Source organism: Wyeomyia smithii, chromosome 1 (genome assembly GCF_029784165.1).
Source record: "Wyeomyia smithii strain HCP4-BCI-WySm-NY-G18 chromosome 1, ASM2978416v1, whole genome shotgun sequence".
Classification (NCBI taxonomy): Eukaryota; Metazoa; Arthropoda; class Insecta; order Diptera; family Culicidae; genus Wyeomyia; species Wyeomyia smithii.
The window spans coordinates 105318875-105337184 of NC_073694.1; the positions used below are offsets into that span (position 1 = coordinate 105318875).

The window sequence follows — 18310 nt, forward strand, 5'->3', positions numbered from 1 at the left end:
CATACTCATGTTAGACGGAAATCGGCCATTTTTGTATTGTTTTCCAGACACCAGAAGTTGCCATCCTACAATTCATAATAATGTATGAGATCAATTTTTAGCTTCTTGGGAGATATTCATATTGGGCGGTATTTGGTCATTTTGGGCTGTTTTCCAGAAACCAAATGTCATCATTTTGGACCTTAAAATTGCCTGTAAAATTAGTTTCTGTCATCTGGGCGTAATTCTTGTTCCGAAAACATTCAAATTGAATCGTATTTGGTCATCTTCGGCTGCCAAACTCCGGAAGTCACAACCTAAACTTCAAAATTGTGTCTGTGATCAATTTTAAGCTTCTGTCCGTCTTTCTGGTTTCGGAGACATTTATATTTAATAGAATCGTCCATTTCAGGCTGTTTTCTAGAAACCAGATGTTGCCATCTTACAATTCAAAATGTTGCTGAAGTCTATTCAGTGCATCATTACGATTCCGGATATACCCATATTAGGTGGTGTATGGTCGATTGCCGCTGTTTTTCCGAAACCGGAAGTTGCTGTTTTGAATTTCATAATGGCATTTGGAAACAATTTCTGGATTTTAAACGTCATACTGGTTAAAGAAACCCTATATTGGGTGGTATTTGGTCATTTTCAGCTGGTTTTGAAAAACCGGAATTCACTATCTTAGAATTCAAAATGGTATCTGTGGTCGATTTTAGCTCCTGTGTACCATTCAAGAATATTATTATATTGGGTGGAAATCGGCCATTTTTGGCTGTTATCCAGAAACCGGAAGTTGCTATCTTACAATCCAAAATTTTGCCTGAGGTCGATTATGGAACATATTTGTTATCACTTAAAAACATTCACCCGCCAAATATTGTTCCATTTAGTTGATTAGTTCGCGAGATGTGCAGAAATTTGTGCATAAACATGTGCTTTCATAAGAGGGAGGGGCGTCAAACCATTATGGACATATTTATTACCCTTTAAAACATTCACATGCCAAATTCGGTTTCATTTGCTTGGTTTGTTTTTGAGTTGTATTGGACCCCTTCTTTCCAGAAGAGGGAGGGATCTCAAACTATCATAGGAACCTTTATCGGGACCAAAAACCCCTACATACAAATTTTCACGTCGATCGGTTCGGTAGTTTTCGAGCCTATATGGATCAAACAGACAGACAGACCGTACTACATTTTTATATGTATAGATTACAACATCAATATTTTGGACCTGAAGAGAAAATATATATTTATTGGATTGAATGGTTCATGTAAATCTATTTTTACAAATAAAAGTTTAAATGAAAAAGGCTGGGTCTGACCGCTAGGTGGATAAATTTAAGTTTTTTTTCTGAAAATTAAAGTGTTCGTGTAACTCTTTGTAAACAAATAAAAAATTTTAATAAGGTGGATTTGTTTGGGTTTTTTGCTTCAATTATTACTTAAAATACAACAAAAATATTGTAGGACCCAAAGAGTGAATATACCATTATTGGATTGAATTTGGCAATTCAAGGTTTTTTTCCAAAAACTATAAGTCGCAAAATCAAATTTCAAAATAAAGTATGGAGTTAATTTCCGGCATCTTAGCATAAAACCGGTTCCGGAAAAACTCATATTGGGTAATGAAGCTGGAAGCTACTATCCAAAAATTTAAAATGGCGTCTAAAGTTGATTTTGTCCCCTGCGTATCATACTGTTCCACAAATTTTCATATTGAATAATACATTAAAGTAGCTTTTTACGCGGGGGATACATACCGCGTAAAAAACCGTGTAAAAGAACCGCGTAAATTCCGGAATCCGCGTGAAAAAAACCGCGTAAATTCCGGACTCATTCATAATTGAGAGTAAAAAATTTAAAACTGAGAGTAAAAAATAAATCCAGCAGATATAATCAAGGTGTATTTTTTTTCTATTGTTTGAAAGTTTCATGTTAATGGCTGTGTAGTTTCTGAGATAACGTAGTTAGAGTTAGAGATAATGTGTAGTTTCTGAGATAATGAAGTTTCATGATATTCACATATTGATACATTACAAACAAAATAACAGTCTGATTACAGTAAGATTCAATAGGGTTTAATGAGGCAGCTAGATCAATCATTTGACACTAATTTGATCGAAATTGTTACAACCATCTTTGAAAAAATTGTGTGTGTTCAAGTAATCATAGGAATATGTTTTTTTTTATAGCTGGATTTCACATTTTCAAACATAACAGGCAAAGTAATAGTCAAATCGCAAAAAAAAAAATCAAAAGCGTTTTATGGGTCAACTAGACTTTTCCTATGACACGGATTTTGTGGGAATCGGTTCAGCCAACTCTGAGAAACGTGAGCCTCCAAAAATAAATATAGCTTTCAAACCACAAGTTCAATCGTTATGAAATTGAAAAGTTAAGTTTGTTTTTAACTGTCCGTTCATTCAAAACTAATTTTGTTCAAATCGGTTGTATTGTTTCTGGGATAATGATGTTTTGTGATTTTTACATTTCGATACATAACCTATAAATTAAAACTCCGATTACAATACAATTCAATTGGGTTTTATGGGACAACTAGACCTTTCATTTGCAATTAATTTAATGAAAATCGGTCCAGCAGTCTCTGAGAAAATCGAGTGAGATTGAAAGAGCGTTACACACGCACACACACATACAGAAAATGCTCAGCTCGTCAAACCGAGTCGAGTGATATATGCCTTTCGGCAACACTGAAGCACTTTTATACTTTCCGTTTTGCAAGTAATTACTTATACCTTTCTAGAAGAAAGGCGAAAAGATGCAAAATTTCAGTCGTATCAAAAATGACAAATAAACAAAAATATTAAAACTGAGACTTTTTTAAATTGCTCCTATCACTAATAAAATTTATATCACCATTTGTGATTGCCTATTCGATAATTTTATTCAAAATTTTAATACTTGTACCCCTTTATCACCTTAAATTTTTTAAGCCTGTTTGAACATCTTTATCTCACATTTTACAGGTAGTTCCTGATAACATTGTATTAACCCAAATATTGAAACCGCACCATGAGTTCCTCAGTGGCAATTTTCTTTTGTCTCTGCAAAACTCTTTGACTGCCTCCCCAAGCACTATTATAAACGTTGGAGGTCAATGGCAAATAACATTAGAGACATGTATAATTGATCAACACGGCTTTGTTTGGATAACTGAGCCGAAAAGGTATGTATTGCCCGTATTATTAGATATAACTAGAATTTTTGTTTCTTTGGACTACTATCTTGATACTCGGCCGAACATTATAATAATTTATTTTAATTGGTCTAGTTGCGCGTAACTGCCCCTCTCAGTTTATGACGATAACAACGTAGAGGATACTGGAGAGACTTGATTGCCTTCTCTTATTTTCATCATACTTGTGAGAAAACATTCGAAAACACGAATTAATCCACCTAGCGGTGAAAGCTAGCTTTTCTTATTAAAACTTGTTATATGTTGATATAGATTAACACAAGCACTTTGTTTTCTAGAAAAAATTCATCTTGATAGTTTTCTCTGGATGTATTTTTCTACTCTAAATGACAAACTGTTGACAGCTAACTGTACCGAACAATTAAAACATAAGAGTCACACAAATGAGAACATACATTACACATACACATGCAAATAAAATATGAATAAATATGTTTCTTATTTATTTATTTTTTTAACTCCAACAGACTCAATGTGGTCCTAATGATTGAATCATAAAATATTCAAAAAATTGCTTTTAATCCTAGTGCGGGTAAGATGATAGTCAAAACCAGTAGATACACTGTTGAAAGCACGCTGAAGTTCGATGAGAGCTCCATTAGCCCCATAATCTGTACGACGAAAACCCAAAATAATCCACATAGTGGTGAGACCCAGCCTTTCTCACTCGAACTTATTATTTGTTCAAATAGAATTACACAACACTTCCATTTAAAAAATATACAAATATATATATAATATATAAAGTCCGATAACAGTGTAAGTGAATCAATAGGATTTTATTGCGCCACTAGATCTTTTATTTAAGACTAATTTAGTGTAAATCGGTCCAACCATTTTAAAAAATTCAAGCAGTTCAATACGTTTTTTTTTTTTTTTCAAAACGAGATTTCCTTTTTCATACATATTCTTTATACATAATTTTGAACCACATGTTTAATCATTAGTTAAGGATTTTCAAGACAAGCCGTTCATTTGCCACCTGTTTTGTAGAAATTGGTTGTTTAGTTTCTGAGATAATGAAATTTCGTGATTTTCACATTTTGATACACGGTGCCTAAACTAAAAATCCGAATACAATAAAGTTCAATAGGGTGTTATGAGGCCTTTTCATTTTCAACTAATTTCGTAAAAACCGGTCTAGCCGTATGTGAGTTTGAACAGTCTTTGGTATATGCTTTGCTTTTATAACGTGATTTGATATTTTTATAAATAACGAACAAAGTTAATGAAATTCAATAGCAACCTATGGGACATTTAGGCCTTTTATTCTAGACTAATTTTGTGAAAATCGGTCTTACCGTCTCTGAGAAAAGTGAGTGAGCTTAGCCAGCCTGGAAAACATTTCTTTACGTAACTTTTGAACCATATGTTCAATCTTTATGAAATTTATAAGTTAAGAGTTCTGAAAATAGCACGTTCAATTTTGTCGAAATCGGTTGTGTAGTTTCTGAGATAATGATTGATTTTTACAATTTGATACATAACCTCTAAACCGAAAATCCGATTACAATAAATTTGCAATTGATTTCACGGAAATCGGTCCAGTCATCTCTGAGAAAAGTGAGTGAGAAAAAAAAGTTGCACGTACACACACACGCACACACACATACATACATACATACAGAAAATGCTCAGCTCGTCGAATTAAGACGAGGGATATTCGACATTCGGCCCTCTGGAACATATTCATACCTTTAGTTTTTTCCAGTGATTGCTATTCCTTTCTAGAAGAAAGGCAAATAGGAGAAAGGCAAGAAAAATTCGCAGGAAGATGTTGTTTTGAATGGCTTATTTTTAAGTAGTACAGCGCAGTCGGTTCTCGCCGTGAGGGTGTCGGAATTAAACATAGCACGTAAAAGATCACGTCTTATTTTCAAAGAATCGAAGCCGATGAGCTGCGCGCGATTTTCATAGTTTTTCGGTGCGGGTCGCTCCTCGGTAGATGACAGAGAGCAAAACGCTCATATATCCGTTGAATTGCTTCAATTCTGTTGGAACCATTATGGTAATGCGGTTTTACACCGCCGAATATTATTTTAGCGTCGAGCAACCTCATGAGCAGTACAAAGTTTTTAAGCTAAACACGTGTCACGTGTCCTGTCAGGTGGGATATAGATGGAGAACAAAAAACGAGTAACAGGAATGCATCAGCCGAACATTGACTTGTTCAATGCTCGCCCATGACTTGTTATCTATTGAAATTGCCCTAAATCGATGATATACAGCTGCTAACCCTCATCCTTAAACTGATTTAGAGCCATAGCCAAGATAATACGAAAGTAGTGGAGGATCCAGGCCATAAAAGCAGCCAGGGCAGCCCATCAGCCCAGTGTAAAAAAAGCAAATAGTGCAATGAAATCCACACAAAACTTTGTAAAATACTAAGACCCGAATGACCATTTTGGTTAAAAGGTCTCTAATAAAAACAAACAAGCTATAGCGTTGGTCTGTTCCAGGTCACTAACCACGACACGGAGCTTGTTGAAATTTTGGTCACTGTCTTGAAACATTTCGTCAGGTCTTTCGAAATCTGTAATATATTTTATGGTTTGAATTTCGGTCCTGCCTTTGGCCGGAAATACACAGTAAAGCTGCCCTGCTGAGATCCGTCCGGGTAAAGCCTGGGGCAAGGGGTGGTTGCATCAGCAATCGGGAGGGATTGAATGGGAAGGACATGATCTGGAGAGTTCGAAGATGAGAAATCACTGGCTAAGGGATCTACATCCATTACGCTAAGCTAGCGCATTACCTCTAATGACAAATATCACGTACCTTCTTCTTTTTCCTTTCTCTCCTTTTCCTTTGTGTTAAAATTTTAGTCCACTGCCGGAGCACAAATCACTCAACAGACGAATCGGCCTACACTCCAGTAGGCAGCTACGATGCGAAACAATTGCACTAAGGCCTGTGATCTTTAACGCGGATTAATTTAACTCGACCAGGTAAACAATGCCAGCACTTGCTCACACGTCTGTTGTATTATATTATATCGGAGCAATTACCAAACACGTCCGATACTGATGCTCGTTCGGCACACAATGAGCCAAAAATTTGCTATTTAGAGTGATAAATTAATCGAGCAAATATTATCAAGGTGTATTTTATGGCGTGTTCGTGTATATCTATTTCAACCAATAAGGAGTTTGAATGGACAGGCTGGGTTTGATCGCTAGGTTGATTAATTTGGATTTTTGCTATATTTTTCATTTTATTTTAATTTTCTCAAATTAAATCGTTTTTTTTTTGTTTTTTTGAAGTAGAATACTTCTCTTAGGAAATCTAAAACCGGAAAAAGTGAGAAATATGTTCAATTTCAAATGCTAATAAATCGGTTAGTTTTCGATGGATTTCCTTCGTTTTTGCAGCAATCGATTAGAAAATCTTCTTAGATTTCTACCAAATGCAGGAAATTGCAATTTTATTATTCTACTATTGAAAATTCTTAAGCCTTGTCAAAACACAAAATTCGACCTCTGTTTGGTCGTTATACGATTGCTTTCCCAAGCACGCTCGACAGAGTTATGGACCTAGTAAATTGGGAATGCATTATTTGGCCTATATAAGAGCCTTCATCAGATATTAAACAGGCATTTCATCAGATATTAAATTGAACAACTGAAATTTGAAGAACACAAATGAATATTTGAAGAGTTAATATTTTCTCGTTTTGCGATAAAATCCAAAGTTAATTATCTTCATATACATGCATACTCTGCCTATTATTACGTGTTTGCGTCGCTTAGTGTTTGGCTACGGTTATGCAGAACGCAAATGACGGCGCGATGCGATTCGGCAAGACGAAATGTGTTGAAATGTATAGCTCTACTTCGCCGTAAAAAGAGCTGTACATTTCACCACGGTAAGGCGGAAATATCGGGGAGATTTTTAGAAATTGAGTCGCTACCCTGAGCGTACACAAACCCAGCATACTTGCCCTCGGTTGTCGCCAAGCGCCGTTTCGTCGGGACATGCTGATCCGCCAAAGCAAGGGCAATCTTTTTTTATTTTATCTAATCATCAGCCTTTTTTCTCTTGGATTACCGTTAGGCATTGCATCAAGGAGTGCTTAGTGCACCCCTTCATTTCATAACCTCTAAGCTAGCCCCATGGAAACGAGCAATTGGCTTTCATTGAGATTTCAATGGTTGAGTCGTTGATTGGTGCCTTGCAACGCGAGATCGATCTAGGAGGCAACCGCACTGACTGCTTTTCAGGTACACTCGTAGTGGCACATCATCCGCACACACACAATGTGGACACATGGGTGACTCCGCGTGCCCAAGGTACTTCCAAAGCAGCCACGACCTGACAGGACCTGTGTCATGTGCAGGGGAAAAAATTTACCGAACAGTCATTTTTCTGATGACATCCGAGAGCGCCCCTCAATGACAAAGTTGGCATTGGCAAAATAAAGACAGCCAACAAATAAAATATATTTTGACTATAACGTTGCGGTCTAGTTCCCCACATACGATTGTTTTTTTCTTTGCTGTTCACCTTATTCCCATGTCGACAATAAAATGTATAGTTGCATATAACATTTGGTATGCGATACACACATCCTTGCACAGCCGCACTATTGGCGAGTAGGCTCATCTTTGCACGAAAGCTGTCGGCAAGGTGTCAAATAGTCCTTACGCTTTCCAATAGCTTTTTTAACAGCCGTCACCCAACATCCATCATAGGCAAATAAAAAAAGAGAGGGAAAATGTCTCCGGTGGATTCGGGCTGTTACCGAAACGCACTGATTGTGCAGTGCGGACACGACCGTCTATATAAAAACAGCTTCTTCTTTTTTCTACATTCACAAACACCGAAAACATCCTCTAAAGCATCAAAACACGGAGTACGTTTTTCGTTTCCTTTTGTGATGCTCTGTGCCATTACGTTCTTAATGTAACTACCGGACTGCCAGCACGATAGGTATCATGAACAAACAGCAACAGCAACAGCTAAGAAAACCCTTAGCAGACATTAAAAGAAGGCTGTACAATTGGCTTGCCTAGTTAGGTGTAAGCTAACTTTACCATGAAGCCTTTCAATCCATCTGTTCCCGCTGCCACCTCTGTTGCCGCTGTCATTTCACCGTTGTTCAAAATTGTCATGTCGAAGTCATCACAAAGGTTATAAATCGAAGAGAAACAGTTATTATTGTAAGAGGAACCCCAAGCCACGCCAAGAGGGTTAAAGTCTCCCAAAAATCAAACGTAACGAAGGCAAAAGTTCTATTAAATCAAAGAGCAGCCGTTGTCCAACCTGCGCTCTGGGGGGAATACCTTGTATTGTCATTTGACATGCAATGACTTTAATACCTGGAATCGAGGGGAAATAAAACGATAGAAAGAATAGCACTTCTTAATTCCTAGAAGTATTTTTCCATATGGGGTGTCTCTTTAAAGGCGAATAATATTAAAATCATAGAAGTTAAGATCAGTATTCAAAGTTAACCAAATTATTTGATTGATTTCATTGATTTTATTGATCAAAATTTTTAAAAATCAATTTTTGGTAAAATACTTCTACAATTACACTATAAAACAGAGATAGAACATTTCATATGAATGAATTAGTCATCGAAGAATACTATCGGTGCTTAGAGGAGCCATTGAGCAGTCAACTGCTTCAAAAATGATTATCTGTAGGGAGGAACGCTGTAAAAGTTTTCTATTGGATCAGGTATATTGAAGTTTTCAAAAATCTAGTCCACAATGTCTGAGAACTTCACCAATGCAGCATTTGATTTATCAACTGTAGTGTCAAAAGGAACAACTGGAGTTTCATATGTTCCAGGCAGTGCTAGGAACTCTTTCTGGGACTTAAAATTTGCAATCCCAGAAGGAGTTTGCATCGTTTTTTCCGCGGCACTGTTTGGTTTATTTGTAACTTTCATTTCACTTTTTTCGCGGAAGTTTAGGAGAAGAAATATTTTTCCTCTTTTTAAACTTTCCAGGATTGGCATAAGATGTTCCCGCTAGTGAGTCGTCTGAATCGGTTTCATCAGAGGACTACAAATCGAGGGGGTTTGATGTTATGGGAGAAGTGGTGGTGGTCTTTTTAGCATATTAGCGTAAAAACGCTTTAAACGCTCTTTAAGAGACCTTTTTATTTTATCCCTGCGCTGCATATACACCGCTCATGTTGAGAACTGATGCTGATTCTCCCCACACTAAATACATTTTTCAGTATTTCCTTTACAGGAGTCCTCAGTATGATTCTCCCCACAATTGCACAACGTGCCCCATTGCAGCAGTAGGCGGCGGTATGGTCTAACCTACTAACAATTCAGGCAACTCATTACGCGGAATATATAGAGCCGCACAACGAGACGAACCCGTTGGAGATCGAGACCTGGCTAGGCAACGCAGACCCGGCGAACGTAACTCGAAACGAGTCTGACGGAGTGTACACTTTTGTACTACCGACAAGAGTCACAGATCGCAACTGCATTTTTGAAGCAACCGAAGCCGCTTTCCAAAATAGGCTTGACCGACAGACTCGAATCGATTGTGACACCGTCGATCTCCACGTCTCGTGCGGGTATATAAACGCGATTTTGTTTTCCGTGTTGGGTATTTCCGTGTTGCGACCAATTTTTTTATATTTTGTGACCCATTCCCCCTTTTCAATTTTGCTTAGCTAGGATAACGTATCAATATTGGAAGTGGTAGCCCAGTCCGATATTATACTTCGTTTGAAGCGCACAACCGTGCTGGGATTTGTTCTCCAGATTCCAGAGGGTTCCAGTAGATCTCTTTCGAAGAACTTAAAACTTTTGATAAAAATTGCTGAAAATCGGCATTACAGATGTTCCAAGTCTTATTTTTTCATACCACATACTCGACATGTACAGTCCCTCTACAATTATGGGTCAGTCAACGTGTTGTCTGAATGTTAAAAAATGGATATAAATGGAAAAATTATCCACTACGAATGTTTTACTATCTATCTACGATGCGATCTATCTATTGATACGAATAGTTTTTAGAATACCCCGTAAAGAACTGGGATGGAACTCGTCTTTTAAAAATGCTCGTTCTCAGCACTCCAGGCCGATTTGGGAAAACTTGGAATTTTATTCAAGGCGAATAGTTGCTCTAAATTTTAATAAAGATGCCACCCTTCTAGACCCCTACCCGTTTTTGTGATACGCAAATATGTCTGTGTTTTTACCTTTGTTATATTAAACAAAGGTTATAAAATCGGTCGAAAAACGCAAAACATATCCAAGGCCCGGAGGGCCAAACCGTATACACCATTCGACTCAGCTCGACGAACTGAGCAATGTCTGTTCGTGTGTATGTGTGTGTGTGTGTGTGTGTGTGTGTGTGTGTGTGTGTGTGTGTGTATGTGTTGTCTGTATGTATGTGCCGCAAAATACTAACGCACCTTTCTTACAGAACGCAATATCCGATTTTAATGATCTTATACGCAAATGAAAGCTACTGTGCTCCCCCAAAATGCTACCGAGTGGATTTTTGATTAGTGGCTTAGATTTCAAAATATTGATCAAAGAGTATTTTTTATATAAGAAATTTAACTTTTAAGGCAAAATGAATGGCACGGAGAGCCATGTGTTGTATACCAATTTACTCAGATCGACGAATTGAACAATTTATGTATGTTTGTGTATGTGTGCCTGTACGTAAGTATGTGTAAATATGTTGTTTATATGTGTGGTATATCAAAATCGACCCAAAAAAGAAAAATAACAAAAAACACTCTTTTTCAGAACGCTTATTCCGATGTTCGCATGCTCAAATGAAAGCCCCAGAGCTCTTTGAAAATCATACTGAGTGCGATCTTTTATTGGTTGCTTGAACTGTAGAGTTATGACCAAAGTATATTTTAGACATTGGATATTTTATTTTCTGGATAATTTTTCTCTCTCAATGCTCTTTCTTCTTCCCTATTTTTTGTTCGTATCGCTATTTATTCCTCAAAGGAAATCAACAACTCAATCATCGACAACTTTTCATAATCTTTACACTCTTCGTAGTGTGTTTTAACTAGTGTAAATAAATAAATTACACTTTAGCTTTTTCTTAAAAATTTGAACCAGATTTAAGAAGAAACTGTAATGCTTAAAGGGTGTCCACGATGAAATTGCCACACACAAAATTGAGAAAATTCAAATTTTCAGCCGATTGCCATCAAATTTTCAGGGATTGAAGTTCATACGCAAATGCCCGCACGTTGGCCTTAACCCCGGCCATAAGATTGTGCACAACCTATGACCGTTTTTTGCATGTAACCCATACAGTTCCTCGACTGTCTTCACTACCTTAGGTTGTTTAAGAAGCTGCTGCTTCATAATCGCCCATAACTTTTCGGCACGAAATTGACCTTATTGAGGTACATCTTCCTGGAACGGGTTTTGGCGGACTTGTTCTGCTTCTCGTCGCGATTAGGGGCCTTTTGTACCTTGAACGTTCGAAGCCCAGCCTTAGTTTTGGCCTTCTGGACAAAACTTCGGCTTAGGTGCAGCTTCTTAGCCACATACCGAACGGAAGCGTTCGGGTTTCGGTTGAAGGCCCCAACTACGCGGTTGTGATTTTTGGTGTTGCACGGAATACTTTTTCCTTCACTTCTGGGCTTCCGATCGGTGGTCAATCGTTTCTCGAACCGCTTAATCACTCGCGACACCGTGGAATTCGCGATTCCCAACGTTTTAGCGATGGAACGATGCGAGAGATCCTTGTTGTCGTGATGAATGCGCAAGATTGTATCACGCACGAGCTGTTCTTTCGACTCCATTTCCGCGAGTTTTGATCACAGGACTTTAAAACTTGCAGGATGTAAATAATGCACTATGAACTAAATCCACCCAAATATTTATTAAATTCTTCCCAACGGTTAAAAAGTTAGAGCAATTTCATTGTGGACACCCTTTACTTAGCTCCTTTTCTCGCTTCCGTCCTCACTTCTAATGAAATATATACTGAATTGTACGTTGAACCTAGATTTGCGAAGAGTAAGAAACATTTACAGCTTTCGGGAGCCAAGCATTTTAGTAAAATCTGATCCCACAGTGTGCAAATGTAAAACAATTAGCGATGCAAATATTTACAAAAGCTTTACCAAAGATGTATAGACCTATTTACGTACGAATGTGTTAATGCCACCCGTTAAGAAAAACACAAATGAATCGCTGTTTTGTTTGCAATGCTACGTTTCGAACAGCTGAAAAAATTTTCAGGGGAACACTTATTTTATGTTTAAAATTTGTGACCAGGCATCTGAAGTAAATGGTGAACGTAATCGGCAAAATAAGGAAAAAGTGTTGAAGCAACTCTACATGGCTATACACGTTTACTAGTGTGCGCAGATGAAAAGTCACTTATCTCTATGAATGATACAATATTTTCATGTAAGATATAAATATTGCATATTGTATCATTCATTAATTTAAGACTAGGTGCAAACAGAATATCCATGTTATTCCACTTCTCGTTATCGCAGCAAGATTTAAAAAGACTTTATTTCGGATTTTTCCATACAGCCTAGGCCTTCGAAAAGAATAATGTTCTCGCTTACTCTCTGGAAATCCAAAATTCCCAAAGATCGTGGAGAACCTTCATTTTCAGATAACTCATTTGAGATAGAAATAAATTGATAACTTTCATCAAAAGCTATATTTTTTACTGTATAATTCTGAACTTTATTTCGAGAGCAGGTTTGTAGAAGTTTGCTTCAATTCGTAATAAAAACTTGATGCTGATTCATAAATCTAGGTCCTACGATTTCTGAAAATAAAGCGAATAATTAGAACCGCATTAAACTAACATATATGTTTGCTGTTCTAGTGTAAAATCAGCATCATTGTTATCTATTACTGTTTCCCCATGTTCGATAATTAAAAAAAAAAATTAATTGCTTCTAGCCAGCATTTAAAAATTGGTTTGTGATCGAAAAAATGAGACTCATGTACTCCAGTGATAACATTCATATTATTTGCGCAAACCATGACAAGCTTTAATTCGATTTTATCTTCTTTGGTTAACTCTCTGAAAACTATCTTTTAAATTCATTTCATACATTATTGAAATTGGACTTACGTTGGTATACGATTTGTAATTGGCTGGCTTAATATGTATAAAATAATAATTAGTATAACAAAGGTTTCTGCACCACTAGGTGGATTAATTCAGGTTTTTTTTCTAAATTTTCAAACAGATTGAGCCAACACTGGAAATTTTCATACGTATCAATTGCTCCATGTATCAAATCAAGTCAGGTAGATGAAATATTGTATGTGAGAGTGAATTTTGGAGTTTGTAAATTACTTCATTACAAAATCAAACTACGTATGATCTCTGTTATTTTAACACTTAACGGGATCAAAATTATAACACAACCTGAAAGGTTTTTTACATAACAAACTAACAGCATCTGTTACATTTTTGTTTTGTCATTCTGATCGGGTGGTTTCTGAGCTAATGGAATGTCATAACTTTTACATTTTGATACATAACAGACAAAGTTACAGTCCGATTATAATAAAATTCAATAGGACCTTATCAGACAGCTTGACCTTTCTATTGCAACTTATTTTGTGAAAATCGGTCTATCCATCTTTGAGAAAAGTGGGTAAGTTCAAGCAGTTTTAGAAACATGTCATAGCCAGATTTCCCATTAATATACATAACGGACAAGGTTAAAGTCTAATAACAATAAAATTCAGTAGGGTCGTATGGGGCAACAAGACCTTCAATATGACACTAATTCTATGAAAATCGGTCCAGGCGTCTCTGAGAAAAGTGAGTGAGTTTAAAAAGTCTTTGAAACACGTTTCATCACATAACTTTTGAACCACATGTCCGATCTTGATAAAACTATTTAACAAATGGTTTAAAAAACAGCCCGTTCTTTTGATACCAATTTTGTTTGAATCGATTGTGTAGTTTCTGAGATAATTTTGTAATTTTTACATTTTGATACATAACCTCAAAACTAAAAATCCGATTGCAATGAAATTCAATAGGGTCTTATGGGGCAACTAGACCTTTAATTTGCAATTACTTACTTTACCTTACTTTTAAGGCGACAGACCGATTATCGATCCAGTGCCGAATCCAGAATACGTCGCCATGTCCCTCGGTCTTGGGCTGCTATTCTCCAATCGCCCCTAACACCTATTTCGCGTGCTTCCTCGTCGACACCACACATCCAACAAGTGCGGGGTCTACCCCGAAGTCGACGACCTCTATCGGGATTCCTGCATCCGGCATTCTCGCTTTATGCCCAACCCACTGAAGCCTGCCGTGTTTTATCCGCTTGACTATATCCGCCGATTTGTATGCCTGGTACACTTCATGGTTCATGCGTCTGCGCCAAACACTATTTTCTAGTTTGCCGCCAAGGATTTACCGCAAAATCCTACGCTCAAAAACACCAAGAGCTCGCCGATCAGCCTCTTTCAGCGTCCATGATTCATGGCCGTAGAGAGCCACCGAAAGAATCTGTATTTTATAGAGTGCAAGTTTAGTACGGATTTGCAGACTGCGGGACCTTAGCTGGTTACGTTGTTCGTAAAAGACCCTGTTTGCGGCTGCTATCTGCCTCTTTATCTCACGGCTAACCTCGTTGTCACATGTCACTAATGTTCCCAGGTAAATAAATTTGTCGACTACTTCAAATGTTTTCCTATCTAGCACCACCGCAGCACCAACCTCCGACGGACTACCACGCACTCTGCCAGCCACCATGTATTTCGTTTTGGCAGTGTTTATGACAAGCCCTGATCTCGCAGCTTCCCTCCTGAGAGGTCCGAAGGCCTCTTCCACAGCTCTACGGTTGATACCAATGATGTCGATATCGTCCGCAAATTCGAGAAGCATGTGCGACTTCGTAATGATGGTGCCGCTTCTCTGCACACCAGCCCTCCACATAGCACCTTCCAATGCGATGTTGAACAATAATTTCGACAGCCCGTCACCCTGCTTCAAACCATCTAACGTCACGAACGAGTCCAATATCTCACCGGCTATCCTGACGCTTGATGTAGAACCTTCAAGGATGGCACGTATCAGCCTAATCAGCTTTGTTGGGAAGCCATGTTTAATCATATTCTGCCATAACTCATTTCTCTTGACTGAATCGTACTCTGCCCTGAAGTCTATGAACAGATGGTGCGTCTGCAAGTTGTATTCTCGAAATTTATCGAGGATTTGTCGCAAGGTGAACATTTGGTCCGTCGTGGAGCGTCCCCCTCGAAAACTCGCCAACAAAGGTCTCCTGCAACGGCCCAGTCTGTGGAACAGGATGCGAAAGAGAATTTTCTACACGGTATTGATGCTAAAGAGTGCGATAAAGACCAGCAAGAGGGCCTGCTTCGATAGGCTATGTGCGAGTGCCAATACAAATCCGTGGGGTGACGCCTACAGGATCGTAATGGCCAAGACTAAAGGCGCGCTGGCGCCTGCAGAGCGATCACCAGCGATGCTGGAGCGTATCATCGAGGGACTCTTTCCACGCCACGAGCCAAGTCCTTGGCCTCCGGCGGTCGAGTCTCACGTCCAACGTTCCAGTATCTCAGACATAGACCAGAGATGGTCGGCCAACCTGCCGAGCATCCAATCCGTGAGCGACGACAGCCGTGTCGAGGCAGGGGAGGAGGCAAGGGTTACGAATGAGGAACTCATCGTGATCGCCAAATCCCTAAAGGTGAGCAAGGCACCGGGACCGGATGGTATCCCTAACCTGGCGATCAGGCTGGCGATAAAAACGGCCCCCGGGCTGTTCAGGGCAGTCATGCAGAGGTGCCTGGATGACTGTCTCTTTCCGGACAGGTGGAAGCGGCAGAGACTGGTCTTATTGCCGAAGGCTGGGAAACCGCCAGGGGACCCATCGGCATATAGGCCTATCTGCCTGCTGGACACCGCGGGCAAGGTGCTTGAGAGGATCATCCTCAACAGACTGGTGAGGTACACGGAGGGTGTACACGGTCTGGCAAGTAACCAGTTCGGCTTCCGGAAGGGCAGGTCCATGCTGGACGCAATCTCTTCCGTCATCAAGACGGTGGAGGTAGCAATCCAGCGCAAGAGAAGGGGAATACGCTACTGCGCAATCGTCACGCTCGACGTGAAGAATGCGTTCAATAGTGCCAGTTGGGACTCCATAGCGCTCGCGCTCAGGAGCATCCATGTACCGGTGTCGCTGTACAAGATTCTGGAAAATTATTTCCAGAATCGAGTACTTGTTTACGACACAGAGGAGGGTCAGAAGTGCGTCCCAATTACCGCAGGAGTTCCGCAAGGTTCTATCCTGGGCCCGGTGTTGTGGAATGTCATGTATGACGGAGTGTTAAAACTCAAGTTCCCTGTAGGGGTTGTGATCGTCGGCTTTGCAGACGACATAACGCTGGAGGTTTACGGCGAGTCTATCGAGGAGGTCGAGTTGACGGCCGCGCACTGTATACGCAAGGTCGAGGACTGGATGCGCTCCAGGAAACTGAAGCTCGCGCATCATAAGACGGAGGTCATGGTTGTGAACAACCGTAAATCGGAGCAACAGGCGGTGGTCAGAGTCGGAGACTGCACCATCACCTCGAAGCGATCCCTGAAGCTCTTGGGGGTTATGGTGGACGACAAGCTCACGTTCGGGAGTCACGTCGACTATGCCTGTAAGAGGGCCTCATCGGCTATTGCAGCACTATCTCGTATGATGTCCAATAGCTCAGCGGTTTATGGCAGCAAGCGAAGACTTCTTGCCAGCGTGGTTTCGTCCATACTTAGGTATGGTGGGCCAGTGTGGTCCAGAGCGCTAGGTACTAACAGTTACCGTGGCAAACTGGAAAGTACCTACAGGCTCATGTGCCTGAGAGTTGCGAGTGCGTATCGTACGGTGTCATACGATGCAATATGTGTCTTGTCCGGCATGATGCCTATCAGCATCGCCATCAAGGAGGACAGAGAGTGTTTCGACCAACGTGACACAAGGGGCATACGAGGTACCAGAAGGTCATTCTCGATGCTCCGTTGGCAGAGGGAATGGTCTAATTCCACAAAGGGCAGATGGACGCACCGACTCATACCGGAGATATCCGGCTGGGTCGGGAGACGACATGGCGAAGTGAACTTCCACCTGACACAAATCCTGTCAGGCCATGGTTGTTTCAGGCAATATCTGCACAGGTTCGGACACGCGGTGTCCCCCATGTGTCCCGAGTGCGTGGAGGAGGAGGAGACTGCTGAGCACGTCTTCTTCGTATGCCCCCGTTTCGTAAGAGCGAGGAGCAACATGATGGTTGTGAGCGGGCCTGGCACTACTCCGGACAATCTAGTCCGGAGGATGTGCGACGACCCGGACATCTGGAACGCGGTCTGTGTGGCCGCCTCTCAGATTGTTCTGGAGCTGCAACGTGTGTGGCGGGTCAACCACCAACACGCCAGTGGTAGCTAATTACCAGTCTCCAGGTAGTTAGCTAGGAGGTTATAAGAGTAAAGAGGGTGCATCACGCACAAAAGCCACTTCCCGACGTAATACTTAACCGTCGTTCCGGGAAGACCAGGGCTGGAGACTGGAGGGGTTTTAGTGGGTCGGGACAGGGATAAGTAGGTGTCTGGGGGAGTGTAACTACCCCAGCATCTCTCCCCTAGTCTCATCCCCACACCCTGAGTTCTCTTCTCAGGTGTCTGTTTGCAGATTTCCCCGCCACCTTTAAAAAAAAAAAAAAAAAAAAAAAAAACACGGTATTGAGAAGAGTTATGCCCCGATAATTGCTACAGTCCAGGCGATGGCTTTTTTGTAGATCGGGCATATGAGACCCTCCAACCAGTCCAAGGGCAATTCTTCATCAGACCACAATCTCAGCATGATCCGATGAATGGCACGATACAGCTGTTCGCTCCCGACTTTGAAGTGTTCGGCGGGAATGCCGTCCTTCCCGGCTGCCTTGCACTTTCTCAGCTCTTTCACTGCTTTCTTCACCTCGTCCATGGATGGTGGGCCACAGCTTAACCAACATTCTCAATAGTCATCCTGCTCCTTTCGACTCTGCTGTTTCACTCACCGTACAACAGCACACTGAAGTGTTTCTTCCAACGCCTGGCCACCTCTGTTTTAACGGTTACCAGGTTCCCCTCCCTATCGTTGCACATGACAGGGG

General features: G+C 40.3%; 1 protein-coding gene across 3 annotated transcripts in view; it reads left to right on the forward strand.

Moving 5' to 3' along the window:
• LOC129718452 (integrator complex subunit 7) overlaps positions 1 to 18310 on the forward strand; it is an 809667-nt gene that overhangs the window by 779564 nt on the left and 11793 nt on the right. The window contains exons 13-14 of one of the 3 annotated variants that reach the window (XM_055669242.1): positions 2972 to 3171; positions 3277 to 3551. In XM_055669242.1, the coding sequence (XP_055525217.1) occupies positions 2972 to 3171; positions 3277 to 3286 (210 nt within the window). In that variant the 3' untranslated portion in view covers positions 3287 to 3551. Of the gene's footprint in view, positions 1 to 2971; positions 3172 to 3276; positions 3552 to 18310 lie in introns of those variants that run through there. The other 2 variants (XM_055669241.1, XM_055669243.1) reach the window with 2 other exon arrangements.